General features: G+C 40.7%; 1 protein-coding gene across 1 annotated transcript in view; it reads left to right on the forward strand.

The window, feature by feature from the left end:
• Positions 1-21,535, forward strand: part of EHHADH (enoyl-CoA hydratase and 3-hydroxyacyl CoA dehydrogenase) — a 66,149-nt gene that overhangs the window by 39,285 nt on the left and 5,329 nt on the right. The window contains exons 5-6 of the mRNA XM_052647324.1: positions 1,226-1,330; positions 14,488-14,829. Coding sequence (XP_052503284.1) covers positions 1,226-1,330; positions 14,488-14,829 — 447 coding nt within the window. The remainder of the gene's footprint in view (positions 1-1,225; positions 1,331-14,487; positions 14,830-21,535) is intronic.

Consider the following 21,535-nt stretch of genomic DNA (forward strand, 5'->3'; position numbering starts at 1 on the left):
GAAGAACATGGCAACCCACTCCAGTATTCTTGCCTGGAGAATCCCATGGACAGAAGAACCTGGCCTACAGCCTACAATCCACGGGGTCGCAAAGAGTTGGATACGACTGGAGCAAGTTGGCACGCACGAACAATTTAGAAACCCAGATGATGCTGGCAAGCGAGCTGTGTGTCACTGTCTCTCCTTCTGCCCTTGTGTTGAGGAATGCTTATATTCCTTAACCTCCTACTTCAGAGTATGCCGATCAAATTACACATTTATATCTGTTGAAGAACTTGAGAGTGATGCTAACCCTCATGAAACTTCTGTAAGCCCCTAGAGCTTCCAATCTATTATTACACCAGAGGCTGCCAGTGCCACCTCTGGACAGTAGGTGCTTCTGGCACCACCATCACCACCACCAGACACTCGGTGTCACCACCTGCAAAATGAGATTTGAGCTGTTATCTACTTCAGCTGAAAACCATCAATTAAGCCCTCCATTTGTCCCGTTTGGGATTATGGGCCACATCCTGGTGCCAGGTCTGAAGAAACAATTGTCTGATCATCTCTACATCCTTTTTACCTTCCTTTTTGGTTCCAAAGCTCACACATTAGCAATTTCACAAACTAAGGAAGAAGTTGAGATGCTGGGTAGCCAAAAAACGCAAAGGCCCATCCTATTTTCCTGTGACATTTTGATTATATCTTATATAATATCAACTTAATAATGCTTTCCCACTGTCAATCCAACTGTATTTATGTTTGAGGACTCTTCATAATCAGTGGCAACGCTTGGTATATGTTAGTATAAGAACAGGTGGTACTACAACTGCTCTTTTCTTACTACCTTTATTATTTTTTAACTGTATTATTATAAAGATTCAATCCTCTTATATAGAGATTTATAATTTATAAAGTGCTTCTATAGAGATTTAAAGAATATAAGGAAAATGTTTTATTTTCACTTAATACTCATAATAACTCAGGTAAGCATAATTATTGTCAATTACCAACAAAGAAATTATGGTTCTAGTATAGCTCACACAAATAGTATAGGCAGAGTTGGAACTTGAATCCAAGTTTTCTGATTATCTCTGCAGTAATTTTCCACTATAACAATCAGTGTAGTGCTTATTTATTTTGTAATAGATGTTTATATCTAGGACAAGTGAACTTCCTACTAGAGAGAATGGTGCTTTTACTTTAATCTCACATTGTTCTGTTTTATTTTGTTTTCTTTTAGGAAGACATATTTCAGCAAATGAAGCACTTAAGCTGGGTATTATAGATAAAATTGTGAACTCAGACCCAATTGAAGAATCCATCAAATTTGCCCAGAGAATTTCAGGTAAGAAGATAATAAAACTAGCACAAGTTTGGAAATAAGTTAAATGTCCATCTTAATATGGTACTCCTTAAATATTTTATGGCATGTCCAAACAGAATATGATATAGATTTAAAATGAATGAGAGGGCTTCCCTGGTGGTTCAGTGGTAAAGAATCTGCCTGTCAATGCAGGAGATATGGGTTCAATCCCTGGTCCAGGAAGATCCCATATGCCATGCTGCAGGGCAACTAAGCCTATATACCAAAAAAAAAAAAAAAAAAATCTATATATATATATATAGATATAGATATATGTATGTATATATAGTGGAGAAATAACTCCAGAAATAATGAAGAGATGGAGCCAAAGCAAAAACAACTCCCAGTTGTGGATGTGACTGGTGATGGAAGCAAGGTCCAATGCTGTAAAGAGCAATATTGCATAGGAACCTGGAATGTCAGGTCCATGAATCAAGGCAAATTGGAAGTGGTCAAACAGGAGATGACAAGAGTAAACATCAACATTTTAGATATCAGCGAACTAAAATGCACTGGAATGGGTGAATTTAACTCAGATGACCATTATATCTACTTAAGTGGGCAAGAATCCCTTAGAAGAAATGGAGTAGCCATCATGGTCAACAAAAGAGTCATAAATGTAGTACTTGGATGCAGTCTCAAAAACGACAGAATATCTCTGTTTGTTTCCAAGGCAAACCGTTCAATATCACAGTAATCCAAGTCTATGCCCCGACCAGTCATGCTGAAGAAGCTGAAGTTGAATGGTTCTATGAAGACCTACAAGACCTTCTAGAACTAACACCCAAAAAAGATGTCCTTTTCATTATAGGGGACTGGAATGCAAAAGTAGGAAGTCAAGAAACACCTGGAGTAACAGGCAAATTTGGTCTTGGGGTACAAAATGAAGCCAGACAAAGGCTAATAGAGTTCTGCCAAGAGAATACATTGGTCATAGCAAACAACCTCTTCCAACAACACAAGGGAAGACTCTACACATGGACATCACCAGATGGTCAACACCAAAATCAGATTGATTATATTTTTTGCAGCCAAAGATGGAGAAGCTCTATACAGTCAGCGAAAACAAGACTGGGAGCTGACTGTGGCTCAAGATCATGAACTCCTTATTGCCAAATTCAGACTTAAATTGAAGAACGTAGGGAAAACCACTAAACCATTCATGTATGATCTAAATCAAATCCCTGATGATTATACAGTAGAAGTGAGAAATAGATTTAAGGGACTACATCTGATAGAGTGCCTGATGAACTATGGACAGAAATTCATGACATTGTACAGGAGACAGGAAGCAAGATCATCCCCAAGAAAAAGAAATGCAAAAAAGCAAAATGGCTGTCTGAGGAGGCCTTACAAATAGCTGTAAAAAGAAGAGAAGCAAAAAAAAAAAAAAGGAGAAAAGGAAAGATATAAGCATCTGAATGCAGAATTCCAAAGAATAGCAAGGAGAGATAAGAAAGCCTTCCTCAGTGATTGGTGCAAAGAAATAGAGGAAAATAGAGTGGGAAAGACTAGAGATATCTTCAGAAAATTAGAGATACCAAGGGAACATTTCATGCAAAGATGGGCTCAACAAAGGACAGAAATGGTATGGACCTAACAGGGCAGAAGATATTAAGAGGTGGCAAGAATACACAGAAAAGCTGTTCAAAAAAGATCTTCACAACCCAGATAATCACTATGGTGTGATCACTACCTAGAGCCAGACATCCTAGAATGTGAAGTCAAGTGGGCCTTAGGAAGCATCACTACAAACAAAGCTAGTGGAGGTGATGGAATTCCAGTTGAGCTGTTTCAAATCCTGAAAGATAATGCTGTGAAAGTGCTGCACTCAATATGCCAGCAAATTTGGAAAACTCAGCAGTGGCCACAGGACTGGAAAAGGTCAGTTTTCATTCCAATCCCAAAGAAAGGCAATGCCAAAGAATGCTCAAACTACCGCACAATTGCACTCATCTCACACGCTAGTAAAGTAATGCTCAAAATTCTCCAAGTCAGGCTTCAGCAATACATGAACAGTGAACTCCCTGATGTTCAAGCTGGTTTTAGAAAAGGCAGAGGAACCAGAGATCAAATTGCCAACATCTGCTGGATCATGGAAAAAGCAAGAGAGTTCCAGAAAAATATCTATTTATGCTTGATTGACTATGCCAAAGCCTTTGACTGTGTGGATCAAATAAACTATGAAAAATTCTCCAAGAGATGGGAATGCCAGACTACCTGACCTGCCTCTTAGGAAACCTATATGCAGGTCAGGAAGCAACAGTTAGAACTGGACATAGAACAACAGACTGGTTCCGAATTGGGAAAGGAGTATGTCAAGGCTGTATATTGTCACCCTGATTATTTAACTTCATGCAGAGTACATCATGAGAAACGCTGGGCTGGATGAAGCACAAGCTGGAATCAAGATTGCTGGGAGAAATATCAATATCTCAGATATGCAGATTCTGCTGCTAAGTCACTTCAGTCATGTCCAATTCTTAGGGACCCCACAGACTGCAGCCTACCAGGCTCCTCCGTCCATGGGATTTTCCAGGCAAGAGTACTGGAGTGGGTTGCCATTGACATGACCCTTATGGCAGAAAGTGAAGAGAAACTAAAGAGCCTCTTAGTTGAGGCTCCTCTTGAAAGTGAAAGAGGAGAGTGGAAAAAGTTGGTTTAAAGCTCAACATTCAGAAAACTAAGATCATGGCATCTGGTCCCATCGCTTTGTGGCAAATAGATGGAGAAACATTGGAAACAGTGGCAGACTTTATTTTGGGGGGCTCTAAATCACTGCAGATCGTGATTGCAGCCATGAAATTAAAAGACGTTTACTCCTTGAAAGGAAAATTATGACCAACCTAGCTGCTGCTAAGTCCCTTCAGTTGTGTCCAACTCTGTGCGACCCCATAGACGGCAGCCCACCAGGCTCCCGTCCCTGGGATTCTCCAGGCAAGAGCACTAGAGTGGGTTGCCATTGCCTTCTCTCCAATGCATGAAAGTGATAAAAGAAAGTGAAGTTGCTCAGTCGTATCCCGACTCTTAGTGACCCCATGGACTGCAGCCTACTAGGCTCCTCTGTCCATGGGATTTTCCTGGCCAGAGTACTGGAGTGGGTTGCCATTGCCTTCTCCGATGACCAACCTAGACAGCATGTTAAAAAGCAGAGACATTACTTTGCCAACAAAGATCCATCTAGTCAAGGCTATGGTTTTTCCAGTAGTCATGTATGGATGTGAGAGTTGGACTATAAAGACAGCTGAGCACCTAAGAACTGATGCTTTTGAACTGTGGTGTTGGAGAAGACTCTTGAGAGTCCCTTGGACTGCAAGGAGATCCAGCCAGTCCATCCTAAAGGAAATCAGTCCTGGGTGTTCATTGGAAGACTGATGTTGAAGCTGAAACTCCAATACTCTGGCCACCTGATGCAAAGAACTGACTCATTGGAAAAGACTCTGATGCTGGGAGGGATTGGGGGCAGGAGGAGAAGGGGACAACAGAGGATGAGATGGTTGGATGGCATCACCGACTCAATGGACATGAGTTTGAGTGAACTCCAGGAGTTGATGATGGACAGGGAGGCCTGGTGTGCTGCAGTCTATGGGGTCGCAAAGAGTCGGACTGAGCAACTGAACTGAACTGAACTGATATATATATACTTCCCTGGTGGCTCAGATGGTAAAGCCTCTGCCTACAATGTGGGAAACTCGGGTTCGATCCCTGGGTTGGGAAGATCCTCTGGAGAAGGAAATGCAGTCCACTCCAGTACTCTTGCCTGGAAAATCCCGTGGATGGAGGTGCCTGGTCGGCTATAGTCCATGGGGTCTCAAAGAGTCGGACACGACTGAGCGATTAAACTTAAACTTATGTATACAAAAATAAAAAATAAACTGAATGAGAAACTCTATGTATTGACATGGTTTGATTGCCATAGTATATATTGTATTGTTAAATGAAAAAAGAATCATGTATACTGGCACAAAGACAGAAACATAGATCAGTGGAGCAAAATAGAAAAACCATGCACCTATGGACATCTTAGGAGGCAAGAATATACTATGGAGAAAAGATAATCTCTTTATTAAGTGGTGCTGGGAAAACTGTCAACCACTTGTAAAAGAATGAAACTAGAATGCTCTCTAACACCATACACAAAAATAAACTCAAAATGGATTAAAGATCTAAATGTAAGACCAGAAACTATAAAACTCCTAGAGGAAAACATAGGCAAAACACTCTGATGTAATCATAGCAGGATCCTTTATGACCCACCTCCCAGAGTAATGGAAATAAAAGCAAACATAAACAAATGGGACCTCATTAAAAGCTTTTACAGAACAAAGGAAACTATAAGCAAGGTGAAAAGACAGCCTTCAGAATGGGAGAAAATAATAGCAAATGAGGCAACTGACAAAGAATTAATCTCAAAAATATACAAGCAACTCCTGCAGCTCAATTCCAGAAAAATAAGCGACCCAATGAAAAAATGGGCCAAAGAACTAAACAGACATTTCTCCAAAGAAGCTATACCGATGGCTAACAAACACATGAAAAGATACTCAACATCACTCATTATCAGAGAAATACAAATCAAAACCACAATGAGGTACCATCTCACCCAGTCAGAATGGCTGCTATCAAAAAGTCTACAAGCAATAAATGCTGGAGAGGGTGTGGAGGAAAAGGAACCCTCTTACACTGTTGATGGGAACGCAAACTAGTATAGCCACTATGGAGAACAGTGTGGAGATTCCTTTAAAAACTGGAAATAGAACTGCCATATGACCCAGCAATCCCACTGCTGCGTATACACACCGAGGAAACCAGAATTGAAAGAGACACGTGTACCCGAATGTTCACTGTAGCACTGTTTACAATAGCCAGGACATGGAAGCAACCTAGATGTCCATCGGCAGAAAAATGGATAAGAAAGCAGTGGTATATATACACAATGGAATATTACTCAGCCATTAAAAAGCATGCATTTGAATCAGTTCTAATGAGGTGGATGAAACTGGAGTCTATTATACAGAGCGAAGTAAGTCAGAAAGAAAAACACCAATACAGTATATTAATGCATATACATGAAATTTAGAAAGATGGTAACGATGACCCTGTATGTGAGACAGCAAAAGAGACACAGATGTAAAGAACAGACTTTTGGACTCTGTGGGAGAAGGCGAGGGTGGGATGATTTGAGAGAATAGCATTGAAACCTGTATATTATCATATGTGAAGCAGATCACCAGTCCAGGTTCGATGTATGAGTCAGGGTGCTCAGGGCTGGTGCACTGGGATTACCCTGAGGGGTGGGATGGGGAGGGAGGTGGGAGGGGGTTCAGGATGGGGAACACATGTACACCCATGGCTGATTCATGTCAATGTATGGCAAAAACCACTATAATATTGTAAGGTAATTAGCCTCCAATTAAAATAAAATAAAAGAATCATGTATACAGTAGTTCAACATTTGTATAACAGAAAAGGGGGGACTGAATGTCTATATAGGGAGAAGGTGTGTTTGTAACTGTTTGTTTATGTATAGGATACTTCTGTAAGGATTCACAAGAAAAGATTGATGGTTGCCTCTGAGAATGGGGCTAGCTAGCCAGCAGAAGCAGTCAGAGGAGATGTCTCTTTTTATTCTTCTGTACCTTTTGAATTTTTATTGAATGAGTATATGTTCTATTAATAAGTACAATTGAAATTTAAGAAGAACCAAGCAGGACTTCCCTTGGTGGTCCAGTGGTTGAGACTCTGTTTGCAATGCAGGTTCTCATCGGAGAGAGTCGGGGAACCAAGATCCCATGTGCCTTGTGGTATGGCCAAAACATTTAAAAAAGAAAAAAAAAAAGAATAAGAAAAGCCATGCAAACAAACACTTCAGCAATTAGAAGGCAGGCTGTATAATCTGCCACAATAAAGCCATGGTTCTGACTCAGTGAGCCCAGTTTTCTCCCTCTCACTGGTTTCTCACGTCATGGACTTATGACATTCCTAGATGGTTTTTTTTTTCTTTCTTTAAAAAAATGTTCCTTTTCAATTTATGGAGGTTGGCAGCAAGATGGAGAGGGTTAAAGAGAGTCAGAAAAAATAATTGGAAGGAATGTTGGGCTACAGGCAGAGCAGTGTGTTCATCTCCCCAGTTGGTGGTAGGTAATGGCTCAGTGTCATTCAAAGGCCTCTCTGAAAAAGTCATTCTTTTGTCCACGCTGGCAGGGACCAAACACTTCCCTGAAATAATCCTTCTTTTTGTGGCTCTAACCAGTTACTGTTTCATTTCAATAGTGAAAGCTTAAACTGGAGAGGCCAGGGACTGTGAGGAGAAAATACGGGTGACTCTAAAGAGAGTTAGCGAGGCTTTGCACTAAGGGGAATGAGTTTCCTGCTGTCTTCTCTTCTTTCCAGATAATCTTCACCACAGTTTCATCTGGTTTTGTTGTGCCTCCTGAGAGCACTTATTGTTTTGTTAGAAGTCAATTGGCCTACAGGAAAGGCTGTTTGCATTTGGGGGGTCCCTAAATGGTTTTTGGTTTGGGGTTTAAGATAGACCCATGTCTATCATTTCTCACCTGTGGTTTTCGTTTGTTAAGGACATGATTTCAACAGGAAGTTCTTTTCTTTGACTTCTGGAAATTCAGATTTGAGAGTTAAGTTACTTCAAGAGATAGATGGGGATCATGGTCTGGTACATTTATACAATAATCTTATAATTAATAAAACAATTTATTTTAAAATGAATAAAATCATAATCATTTATATCTTACAATTAATAAAAATTTTAAAATTAATTTTAAATAAAAATTTTAACATTGAAGTATTATTTTTTTTAATGTATAAAATGGCCTACTCAATCTCAGTAAAATTATTACACAGTTTGTCCACTTGGTGGCATCCAAATATTGAAGAGAAATCATTTGCTTTAAAATTTGGTAATTTACCTGTTAACAGTAGGGGAATGGTTATGGGCTTTGGACAATTGTGTATCTTAAATTATAATCATCAAAACTTGGTAGAAATGTGAAATGGTGATCCAAAAGTGTCTAAATACAAAATTACACATGTGCTGTGCTGTCGCTCAGCCGTGCCCGACTCTTGGCGGCCTCATGGACTGCAGCCCGCCAGGCTCCTCTGTCCATGGGGATTCTCCAGGCAAGAATACTGGAGTGGGTTGCCATGCCCACCTCCAGGGGATCTTCCCGATTTTATACTTAGAGCTACATAGTGTGTTATGAATGCTGACAAAAATGTAAAGAAAATACACAAAAATGAAAATAACTTGTTTCCGCCCCAAAATTTCATAAATGATTTTTGCTTTGGTTTTGATTTTTCCAGCTTGAGGTGTAATTTACACACCGTAAAAGTCACCCAGTTTAAACGTAGCAATTTGATGAATTTTTGTAGTAATGTACAGTTGTGCGGCCCTGCTACAATCAAGATATGGTTCAGTCGCTCTAAAAAGTATGCTCCTGCCCATTTTAAGTAGATTCCTTCCCCTGCGCTTGGCCACATATGACCACTGGCCTGTTTTCTGTTACTATAGTCTTGTTTTTTTAGAATTTCATATAGCATGTGATCTTTTGTGTCTGGTTTCTCTCACTTAGCATGATGTTTTTGAGGTTCGTGATGTTCTTTAACTTAAAAATATTAGTAAAGCAGTCTGAAAGGCATAGTTGAAAAACATACATGTGTGGTTGCGTACCTTGTGAATATACTAAAAACTCCTGAATTATAAACTTTGAAACGGTGACTTTCATAGTATGTGAACTAAATCTCAATTTTTAAAAGTACATGTAAAATTTTTGAGTTCTTTATCCATTTGTAAAAATATTTCATTAATTCAACCTATTCTCATCCCCATCATTACCCTCAACTGGCACTGCTGAAATGTTGACCTACAAAAAGAACAAAAAGAAAGGATTAAGAACACTTATTTATATATGATTCATGTTGATGTATGGCAGAAACCAACACAATATTGTAAAGCAATTATCCTCCAATTAAAAGAAGTTTTTTAAAGCTGTAGTAGTAAAGTATGAGTCTAAAAAAAAAAAGGGAGAGAGAGAGAGAATTCTTATTTAGTTTCCACATGCAATAGGCAAATTGAAAAGGAAGGAAATTTCCAGTGGTCAGTGTTGCAATTGGAATCAGTTTTGAAAAAAATTGCAGTTTTGGAGCCAGTTTGTAAGAGGTTAACATATATATCTAAAAATATGATTTGGGCAGTAGCTTCAAGTTTCTCTATAAATTTAACACACATCCTAGAGAGTTGACTGTGGAAGTTAATTAGCTTCATGTATCTTAATGCTCTTGTTACACGAAGCCTCCCTGATGACTGCAGTGCAATGGATTTAGCAGAGCAATTCAGTTGCTTGGCCAAACCAGATTGCTTTGGCTGAACTCGGGAGGGGAGGGTCCTGTCAAATGCGGTTTATTTGCATTTGGCCAGCAGCCTGCTTGTTCCCAAATGGAGTAAGAACCCCTTGTTCCCACGAGTGTGATTCTGGCATGAAGCTGAAAGTGTGTGCTGTTAGCTGAAGATGAGCACAGGGGACATCCAAGTGGGAGCCTCAGCTCAGGAACCCAGTGCTCTGGTTTTGTCCCTCCAGCAAACCCTGGTCCTATTCCTGTCACTGCCCTGGGCTGTGATAGGCATTTTTAGCGATTCTTATTCTGCTCAAAGACCTTGATCTGTTTGTTCATTTGGATTTTGTGACTTAAAAAAAATCTTGGTGGTTTCATCTGTCTTTCTCTTCTATTTTATCTTTTGCTGTTTGTAATTTATTTTTACTCTCTGTGAACATTTGCATAAACATGTTTCACAAAAGCACAGTGACACTGCCTTACCTAGGAAGCCTAAGCACGTATCTAAATCGGGCTTCTTTTTTATGTACCCCAGTTCTTTGGGGCAGAGAAGGCGATGGCACCCCACTCCAGTACTCTTGCCTGACAAATTCCATGGACGGAGGAGCCTGGTAGGCTGCAGTCCATGGGGTCGCTAGGAGTCGGACACGACTGAGAAACTTCATTTTCACTTTTCACTTTCATGTGTTGGAGAAGGAAAAGGCAACCCACTCCAGTGTTCTTGCCTGGAGAATCCCAGGGACAGCGGAGCCTGGTGGGCTGCCGTCTATGGAATCACACAGAGTCCCAGATGCGACTGAAGCGACTTAGCAGCAGCAGCAGCAGTTCTTTGGGGAACCCCTCAAGCCCAGAAAAAGTGCAGTTGTTCTGTCTGTTCTTTGCAGAGCTTCTGTGAGAGAGAGTCTATTTATCTGAGCTAGAGAGAGTCCTGTATGTCTTCGGAAACCATTTTTGTAAACTGCACACTGTACATTGTGTCTCTTTATCCTAGAGAGAGAAAATCTCTTCTTGTCAGCTTACTAGAAAGGAAAAAGGGAAAATAATCATCTCTTTTTCCTCCTTGAGGCATATGATTCACTTATTTTCTAAATGAAAACTTCTGCCTTAGATAACTTCACAGAATTAAGAAAAAAATATGAATGGGTCAGGGAAAGAATTCAATTATAAGCATACTTGAATCATTAATTAGCTCCTCTCTTTCCCATTTTCCTGGGGAGCTAGTGCTGGTTCTGACCTGCTCACACTTGCCTCACACTTTAGAACTAACATGTATATAAGAAATGCACTTTGAAAACACCATACCTGTAGACCCAAAGGGGAAATTCTGAATAATTTTGTGGGAATAAAATGAAGTTGTAAAATAATAGCATCCTTCAATTACAGCCACAGAACAAAAAGGATAGGAAATTGAGCAGGGAAAAACCTCCTAACAGTTATGCCCTGATCCAACACTCTCCAATAGATATGCTTAGTTTGGTCTGGACAAGTGCTGTGGGGGATCCCCAAATGCCTGTCTGAGGTCTCAGAGGTTCTGAGTATCCCTGGGATACTAGAAGTGTGCCAATTGGCTAAAATTACTGCACACCATTAAGCATTTTCTTCTTCCTTTTTTTCCTTTCTCTTCTCTCTTCAATCTCTGCCAGGTCAAAGTAGCCAGGAGCTGCAGATGACTTCTGATATGGTGGCTGATAAATGCTTTGCTCTTGGACCTCCAAAAGGCTATAACTCAAAAGCAACTATTGAATTTTTTTTTTTTTTTGACTGTACCAGGTCTTTGTCGTGGCATGTGGGATCTTTAGTTGTAGCATGTGGGATCTAGTTCCTTGACCAGGGATCAAACCTGGGCCCCCTCTAAGCATGGAGTCTTAGCCATTGGACCACCAGGGAAGTCCCAAAATCACCTATTAAATTTTTTAAAAATACTCATGTCCAGGCCCCACCCTTAAAGAATCTTAACTGAGTTCACAGTGGAGCATGGTCATCTTTAAAAGTCCGAAAATAACTCTGATGTGCACTATGATGTTGAGAATCAGCCCCTGTGATGGTGGGGCTGGTGGCAGCGTTACAAGGACAGATCCAGCTCTAAGATACCCATCTAAGCCCTGTCCCCACAAAGACTGTACTAGCCACCTGTTGTCAGGTGCCACAAAACTGACAGCTCTGACCTCTTTCCTCATCCACTCGATCCTCTCCCCCCACTTCCCTCTCCCCACTATCTGTTCTCATCTCTCTTATGGGCCACTAGGAAATTAAATCAGCTGTAGGCCCTGGAAAGGTCTTCTTTCTCTGCTGAGCTTGAAAAAAAGTAAAAGTGTTGGTCACTCAGTCCTGTCCTACTCTTTGCGACTCCATGGACTATATACTGCCAGCCTCCTCTGTCCATGGAATTCTCCAGGTAAGAGTACTGGAGTGGGTAGGCTTTCCCTTTGCCAGGGATCTTCCTGACCCAGGAATCATACCTGGGTCTCCTGCATTGCAGGCAGATTTTTTACTGTCTGAACCAGCAGGGGAGCCCATAAACTGAAGATTGGCTAACTCACAGGATAACCGAACAATTGTGGCTCAGATGATTAAGAATCTGCCTGCAGTGCAGGGAACCCGGGTTCCGTCCCTGGGTTGGGAAGATCCCTTGGAGAAGGGAGTGGCAACCCCACTCCAGTATTCTTGCCTGGAAAATCCCATGGACAGAGGAGCCTGGTGGACAACAGTCCATGGGCTACAAAGGGTTGGACATGACTGAGTGACTAACACACACACACACATATGCTCTTTGGTGAAATATCCATTCAAGTTTTCACCCATTTTAAAAACTGAGTTCTTTGCCTTATAGACCTTTATATACTCTGGATGTAGATACTTCATTAGATATTTGATATGCAAGTTGTATTCATTGTCTGTTGCTTGATATAACAAGCTCAACAAGCTCAGCAGTTTAAACAATGCAAATGTATTATCTTATCTATCTACAGATCTGAAGTCTGGTAGGGGTCTCACTGGACTGAACCCAACTGTCAACAATTGCACTTCTTTCTGAAAGTTCTTGGGGAGAATCTGTTTATTGCTCACTTGAGTTGTGGGCAGAATTCAGTACTTCTGTTGTGGGACCAAGGTCTCCATGTTTTTGCTGGTTGTAAACTGATGGCCATTCCTAGCCTAGAGGAGTGGCTCTTGGTCCCCTTCCTCCATCTTCAAAGCCACACTGTCAGCAAAAGAACTTTCTGTGTGGTATCTCTCTGACTCTTCCTCTCTCACTACAGCTGAGAGAGGCTCTCCTCTTTTAAGGGTTCATGAATTTAGATTGGGCCTACCTGGATAATACAGGGTAAACATCACATCTCAAAGTCTTTAACCTTAATTATATCTGTAGAGTTTCTTTGCCATGTAAGATAATACATTCTCAGGTTCTGCGGATTAGGAAGTAGATGTTTGGGGAGCATGTTATTTTGCCTACCATGCAAGTATTTTCTCCTAGTCTATGGTTTATCATTTCATTTTCTTAATGATGTTCTTTGAAGTACAAAAGTCTTTAATTTTGATGAAGTCCAACTTAATGAATTTTTTTCTTTTGTGGATTGTGCTAAGAATACTTTGCCTAACCAAATGTCATAAAGATTTTTCTTATTTTTTTAAGAAAGTCTTATAGTTTTAACTCTTCAATTTAGATTTATGGCCCATATTTGAGTTAATTTTTATATGTGGTGCTAGGTAAGGACCTGTTTACTTATTTCATGTGAATATTCGGTTGTCCTCAGCTTTGTTCGTTTAAAAAAAACTCTCCTTTCCCTCATTAAATTGTTTTGGCACCCATGTTGGAAATCAATTGGTGATGATTGTAAGGGTTTATTTCTTAACTCAGTTTTTTCCATTGATTTGTATGTCTATCTTTGTGGCAATATTATACTGTCTCCTTTTCTAGGTACTTTAAAGTTTTTGTTACTGTTAAGAATGGAATTGAAATTATTTTGAACCTAAAATATTATTAACTCAGAACTATTTTCCTTAAGCTCACTGGCAGATTAATATAACTAATCTATCTATTATCTTGGCCTTGAAGTAAAAGGAAGATGTAACCTTTATGCCTCTATTAGGTAACTTGAAATTGCTTTGAATCTATTAAATTCTATCTTATGGGGCTAAGTTGCAAAGATGTCAGAGATTTTGTTATTAGTGTTACATTAAATATCTTGACAACTGAGTCAGTTGTAGTGAGGTGGATGAACCTAGAGCCTAGTATAAGGAGTGAAGTAAGACAGAGAGAAAAACAAATACCATATGTTAATGCATATATCTGGAATCTAGAAAAATGGTACTGATGAACCTATTTTCAAGAAGGGCATAGAGACAGACATAGAGAATGGACCTGTGGACACAACAGGGGAAGGAGTTGGTGGGATGAATTGAGAAAGTAGTGTTGACATATATACGCTATCATGTGTGAGATAGCTAGCAGGAAGCTGCCATATGACATAGGGAGCCCAGCCTGGCACTCGGTGTGGCTGAGGGGAATAGGGGCCAGGAGGGAAGTTTAGAGGGGAGGGGAGGGAGGCCTAAGAGGGATATATATATATATATTTATATATATGTATGTATAATTATGACTGGTTCTCGATATTGTAGGGTAGAAACCAACACAACATTTTAAAGCAATTTTCCTCCAATTAAAAAGATTTTTAAAAACACATTAATTAATCATTTAATGGAAAGCTATCTTAAATAGTATTTATTATTATATACGCACGAGCCTTTGATATAAGTTAACAGTTCCAAATTTTCTTTCTTATTTCTTTTAGATCAATCTCCAGAATCCCGCAGAATCTGCAACATGCCAGTCCCAAGCTTGCCCAACATGGACGCCATTTTCAGTGAAGCCTTTCTGCAGGTGCGGAAGCGGTACCCTGGGTGGCTGTCTCCAGAGGCCTGTGTCCGAGCAGTCCAGGCTGCTGTCCAATATCCATATGACATGGGCAGCAAGAAGGAAAAGGAGCTGGGCCTGTACCTTAATACCTCAGGGCAGGCCAAGGCCCTGCAATATGCTTTCTTTGCTGAGAGGATGGCAAATAAATGGTCCACTCCCTCCGGGGCTTCCTGGAAAACAACGTCGGGACGGCCCATCTCCTCTGTTGGCGTTCTCGGTAAGAACATGAGCAATGTCACTCCCCAAATCTACATTTGCCAAGTACTACCATTTGCTTTGGGCCACTACATGCCAGGCTCTTTGCTGAACATATCACTTTTTTAGTTAACTTAATTTTCACCCCAGCCCATGAACTATCTTTGCATATGAGGCTTAGAAACACTAGGCCTTCTCAACAGTGAACTAATTAAACCCAAGTCCTCTAATGCTACATCTGTGTGATTCCAGACTCTGGGCATTTTTAAACTCATTTCTGCCTCTTACATGTCTCTCATCCCTGGGTTTCCCAGCAAGATTATGATGTGTACCACATTTCAAGGTGTGGCCTGTCACTCCTATAGCTAGGGATTGGGAATGAAGGTTGTGTCTTTCTGGTCCTTGCATCCATTCACTTCTCCTGATTCAAAGCCACTATCCCCAAATTCATCTTTACCTGAAACATGGGCTTCCTTACTTTTTCCCCTTGAAAATTTCTCAAACAAAATGCCTTCTTTCCTCAGAAGCTAGCTCTCCGAATGGCTTATTTGGGCCACTATCCTAAACTTCACTTAGTCTTAGTCTTGGCCCAAGAATGGTCTTGGGTGGATTCCAAATCCCCTGAAATAGTAAGTGGAGTATGGTATGTATTAGCCTGTATACAGTCTTCTGGGAGAGGAGGTCCAAAGTTTACTAAAAGCACCAACTTTCTTAATCTTCACCAAGCTCTCTAGCACCGGTGCAGTGTGAATGAAAGAGCCTTCTCTACATTTTCTTAGTCTGAAGCTGTCTCAGTGAAATTTGGAAATAAAGTAGTACGTCTTCAACACAAACATACTGTGCTCCTTGTAGCACTGACTCTGTTCACTTGTGATTTTTTAAGGAGCTGGATAAATAGTATGGCAAAGAACTGATTGTACCTTTTTATATTCCTTCAGCAACACCGATATTTGTTTCTAGTTATGTACTTACCTGTTTCTTCTTTCCTGTATTCCTTCAAGCCAAGAAAAATTAATACAGAATAATAGTAAAAACTCTTTATCAGTATCGTGTTTGTCAACCATCATTTGAGAATTTCCCTGTTTCCTTATCGTGAGCTTTTTAAAAAGACTTCAGGTTTGTATCTGGCATGGAATGTTTATAAGTTCAAGTTTTTTTTTAAGTATACACCACATTGTTCTGAAAAATATTTGCAAAAGCTTCTAAACTATATAGAAGACAATGTGGATGAAAATAAAGTGAGAGCTGGTCGTTTCCCCCTTCGTCATGTTTATCCGCTTCCTGCTCTGCCCGCCTTGGTCTTGGTGACGCAGCCTCCCTCTGTGCCCCATGTCCTCTGGAATGCGCCCACAGCCTCATCTGGTTCACAGTGGCTGTCCCTCTGTGTCCTGCCTGAAACCTGACTTACCCTGGGCACTTGCTTCTCCTGAAGCCCTCTCGAGAAGGCTGTTGCTTCTTCCCACACTCCCTGGACTGCGCTGCCACCTCCCACTTCCCCTCTCAGACCGTGACCCCTTTCTGGACACTTCCTCTGTTTTGCTGCCGTCTCCCCGCCTGCTCTATCCCTCCTCATCGCTGTCCGCGCTCCCCTGCCTTGGCCCTCATTTCAGTGCCTGGCTCACGGTTATCCGCTTTGGCCCCAGTCCTGCTGTCCTTGTTGTCCTCGTCCCCTGTGTGGAGAATCCATCCAGCGCTGTTGCTTCCGGGTTCCTTCGCCTCCTCAGATCCAGTGACATTCGCCTCACTTCACTTCCGTGACCCACACTTTGGGCCTCACCCTGAACATTTCTGCACCACTGAAATGTGAGCTTTTTCACTACAACCTTGTGTTTCTCCACATCCCTTTCTCAGTTATTCCAACTGCATGTGTTACTTGATAAGCTCTTTTAATCTTTACTTCTTTCTCTATTCAGTTTTCATTTCCAATCATCACTTCAGCTACTCTCTTGCCTACATCCTCAGAAGCCATGACTCGTCGTCCTTTCATTGGGCCCCCAGGAAAACCCCAGCCCCGATGAGCCCAGGTTTGCGCGTCAGTGAGCCTGTGCTCTCACAGTGGGTTGGCACCACTGCAAGTCCACTTTCTTTCACCTCGCCTGGGCTCTCAGGGCTGTCGGAAGGGGAGAAGACTGCTGTTGACTAGACACTGAAGAGCCAGTAGTCAAAGCATTCCTTATCCTTTATTTACTTTGAGTAGAAGGGATTCTTGACAATGTTTAATTCCAGGGTAGTTAAAGGCAGTGACTTGGTCCAGGAACAGGACTCCTGGTCCCTGTCTGTGTGTGTTTAGTGAGGAAAATTTAGGAAACTAAATTCAATATACATACAGTATTGACCTATGAAGACATAATTACCAACAGTGAAAAGCTTGGTCTTTCAGCCCTACTTTCTTGAGAACTTTGAGACCACAAGGTTGTGAGAAGATAGTGAAGAACTTTTTGAAGGAAACAGTTACTGGTTTCGTGTATATTTTTAGTGATTAAATGAAAAAATATCAGTTTATAGAAATGAAGATCTCAAATAATAACTGATACTTCTCCCCCGCCCGCCCCCCCCAACGAGACATTGTTTATTAATCAGAAGAGCAGCAAGGATAATTCTGCGTTAGGTTAAAAGCTGCATTTCAAGGGCCCAAGTTCAGGCTTCCCTGGTGGTTCAGTGGTAAAGAATCCACTTGCCAGTGCAGGGAATGTAGGTTCGCTTCCTGGTCTGGGATGATCCCATGAGAGAAGCTAAGCCCCTGCACCACAACTACGGAGCCTGTGCTCTAGATTCTAGGAACTGCAACTATTGAGCAATGCTCTAAAGCCTGTGCTCCACAGCAAGAGAAGCCACCACAGTGAGAAGCCCGTGCACCACAGCTAGAGAACAGCCCTCACTCACTGCAACTAGAGAAAAGCCCACACAAAGCAATGAAAACCCAGCATAACCACAAATATGTAAACAAAAATATATTAAAAAAAAGGTCCAAGTTCTGTTTCCAGGTTCTCTTATAGGAGTGAAAAGGCTAGCACCTTATAGCCTTCTACTTTGTAGAAGTAGCAACTCCTACAGAGAGCTGTTACATGCTTTGTCTGATTTGATCTTCACCAAAACTCATGAGATCAGAGCTTCAAGCAGTCACATTCCCAACTTGAAGAATTTGGAAACTAGGACTCTGAGTATAGTGACTCCAAGTCACATGCTGAAGGCGTGGGGTAGGACTATAACTCAACCGACTGCTCTTAAAAATCCTTCCCATCCTTCTATTTCTACTTGCTGCTAAGCTGCTGCTAAGTCGCTTCAGTCATGTCCAACTCTGTGCGACTCCATAGACGGCAGCCCACCAGGCTCCCCCGTCCCTGGGATTCTCCAGGCAAGAACCCTGGAGTGGGTTGCCATTTCCTTCTCCAATGCATGAAAGTGAAAAGTGAAAGGGAAGTTGCTCAGTCGTGTCCGACTCTTTGCGACCCCATGGACTGCAGCCCACCAGGCTCCTGTGTTCATGCCATATATTCTATACGTTAAGGATGCAGGCTCTTCACATGACCTGGGTTGAGACCCCAGCACACCTACTTGCTAGGTATCAGACCTCAGGAAAGTTACTTACATCTTCAGGTTGCTCATTTGTAAAGTGGGTTAAATGATAGGACTTAACGCATAGGGTTGTGGTGAGGATTAAGAGTTAATACATGCAAAATGCTTTAACGCATTTCTAATATGTTCCTTATGAACACTCAATAAGCTTTAAGTTTTTTTTTTTTTAAGCTTCACTATTAATAGTATAAGGTAATTTAACATGGAAGTTTTCACGCTTACAAGGAAGTGAGTAAAATTATAGCTAAGACACTTCTAGAAAGCATTAGTCTGGCCCACTCTGTGGTTAGGACTATGAGCTATTTGGGGCTGCAGAGGTCCTTCAGCAGCCCTGCTCTGTGAGGGGAATGCGAGGAGCTGTGCTCCGCCCTCACAGGTGGCTTTCCTTCTCTGCTGTGTTCAGTGCCATCATCTGTGTCACTGTGTCATCATCTGTTGTACTGTACGAAGCTCTTTCACGTAAACTTCTCATGAGTCCTTATTGTTCCTGTGAGATTGTACTCTCTGCTGCTGCTGCTGCTAAGCTGCAGTCGTGTCCAACTCTGTGCGACCCCATAGATGGCAGCCCACAAGGATTGGTAGGAATTTTATATGAAGCTTGGGACTGAAAGCCAGAGGGCCAGGGTTTTGAACCGTCAACTCTACCTCTGGTTTATGCAGGCTAAAGTTTAGGATACAAGCTGCTACAGCAGTGAGAGCTATCCAGCCTTCTTGTTACTGAGTGAAACACAGATGTTTAGTAAATTTGCAAAACTGTTTTAAATAATTCAATATATGTATTAAATAATTTAATATGATTTAAAAATTAAATATATTCCAGAGGAACTAAATCAATAATTTCTAATGATTGATAATATAATATATTCAAAACCAATCCTCACAAGGGATTAAGAGGTATAAATTATTATATATGTAATAAATAAGTTAGAAGGATATACTATACAGCACAGATAATATGACCAATATTTTATGATAACTTTAAATGGAATATAATCTATAAAAATCTGAATCACTATGTTATATACCTAACACTAATGTAATATTGTAAATCAACTATACTTCAATTTTTTAAAAAAGACCTAAAGCTAGTCAATGTGACGTGCAGAAGAGTAATATGTACATAGCTTTCACTGAACTGTTTCATCCACAGCAGGTTGGTCAGGTAACAGATAAGCTGCTGCTGTAACAGATAACAGTCTCAACAGCTTAACACAATAAAGATGCATTTCCTCCTCACTCTCAAGATAATTCTAAAATCAGGTTCTTTCCAACTAGTGGCTCTACCATTCTCCTGGACAAGGGTCAGCAAACTTTCTGTAAAGTGCTAGACAGTAAATGTTTTTGGCTTTGGGGGCCTTATGTTCTCTACTGCGACTACTCGACTCTGCTGTTGAGGACGAGTATACCCACAGACCATATAAAAACAAATCAGTGTGATTGATTCCAGTAACACTTTATTTATGGACATTGAAATTTGAACTTGATATCATTTTCAGGTGTCACAAAATATTCTTACTCTTTAATTTTCAACTATTTAAAACATAAAACCATTCTTAGCTCACAGGCAGTTAGAAGCAGGCAGTGGGCCTGGATGTGACCTGCAGGCCAACACCTGCTCTAGGGTCTCCTCCAAGTCCTCAGAGTTGATCTCTGCATCCTCTGTACCCAGGTGGTAATGAAGGATCTTTTAGAAGATTTTAGGGGCCAGTAGTGATCCCACATCACCCTTCCCCCATTTCCTCAACCAGAATTAGTTACAGGCCCTACTGGCTTATAGCAGGTCTAGAAAGTACAGCCTCCTATGTGCCCAAGACGAAAATGAAACGGTATGGGGAAGAAACGGCAACATATTTGCCATCAAATAATTTTTCTTTATTTTCCATTCTTCTTGCCTTTCTTTAAAATATTTCTCACTTTCCTTTTCTCTTCCCCAGCCAGGTGGTTCATCATTTCATACTGTTTCAGTATGACCTTTCTTTAAATATTTCTTCCTTATCTTGAAGCTTTTCTTGACTCATCTAACCAAAAATAATATCTTTCCTTTAAAGCACCAAAGAACTTCTCTCATCACGTACCTTACCTTACATGGTGAATACTTGTGAACTTTTCTTCTTCCCATCGCTAGATTATAAGATCCTTGAGGGTTGTGTTAGTGTTAGTCACTCAGTTGTGTCCATCTCTTTGTGACCCCATGGACTGCAGGCCACCAGGCTCCTCTGTCCATGGAATTCTCTAGGCAAGAATACTGGAATGAGTGACCATATCCTTCTCCAAAGGATCCTCCCAACCCAGGGATTGAACCCTGGTCTCCTGCATTGCAGGCAGATTCTTTAACATCTGAGCCATCAGGGAAGCCTTGAGGGTTGGTACTACACAGATTTTTAATTACAGTTTTCTTGAGATGAAACTCCTATGTGATAAAATTGACCCATTTAAAGAGTAAAATTCAACATAAAATGGTGTAGCTGCTATGAAAAACAGTTTCTTCAAAAATTAAAAATAGAATTATCATACAATCCAACAATTCCACTTCTGGGCATATCCAAAAGAATTGAAGGCAAGAACTCAAACAGATATTTGTCCACTCATGTACATAGCAGAATTATTCTCAATAGTGGCATAATGGCAACCCAAATGTCCATTGACAGATGAATGATACACAAAATGTGCTACATATGTACATATACAAAGGATACAAAGGGATAATATTCAGCCTTAAAAGGTGGGGAATTCTAACACATACTACATGAATAAACCTGAGGCTCTTCTGCTAAGTGAAATGAGCTAGTCACAAAAGGACAAATACTATTTGATTCCACTTATATGAGGTATCTAGAGTACTCACAATTATAGAGTGTAGAATGATGATTGCCAGGAAGAGAAATGGGGAGTTCTGGTTTAATGAGCACAGTTTCAGTTCTACAGGATGAGAAGAGTTCTAGAGATAGATGGTGCAAGATGGTGCTGGTTACACAGCTTTGTGAATGTGCTTAATACCGCTGAACTGTACACATAAAAATGGTTATGGTGTTAAGTTTTATGTTATATGTATCTTATCATAAAACATTTTTAAAATACATAGTAACAACGTCACCAAAAAAGGAGCACACTGGTTGTTTTTAGATATTTGTAAAGTTGTCCAACCATTGCCA

Source organism: Budorcas taxicolor, chromosome 1, assembly GCF_023091745.1.
Source record: "Budorcas taxicolor isolate Tak-1 chromosome 1, Takin1.1, whole genome shotgun sequence".
Classification (NCBI taxonomy): Eukaryota; Metazoa; Chordata; class Mammalia; order Artiodactyla; family Bovidae; genus Budorcas; species Budorcas taxicolor.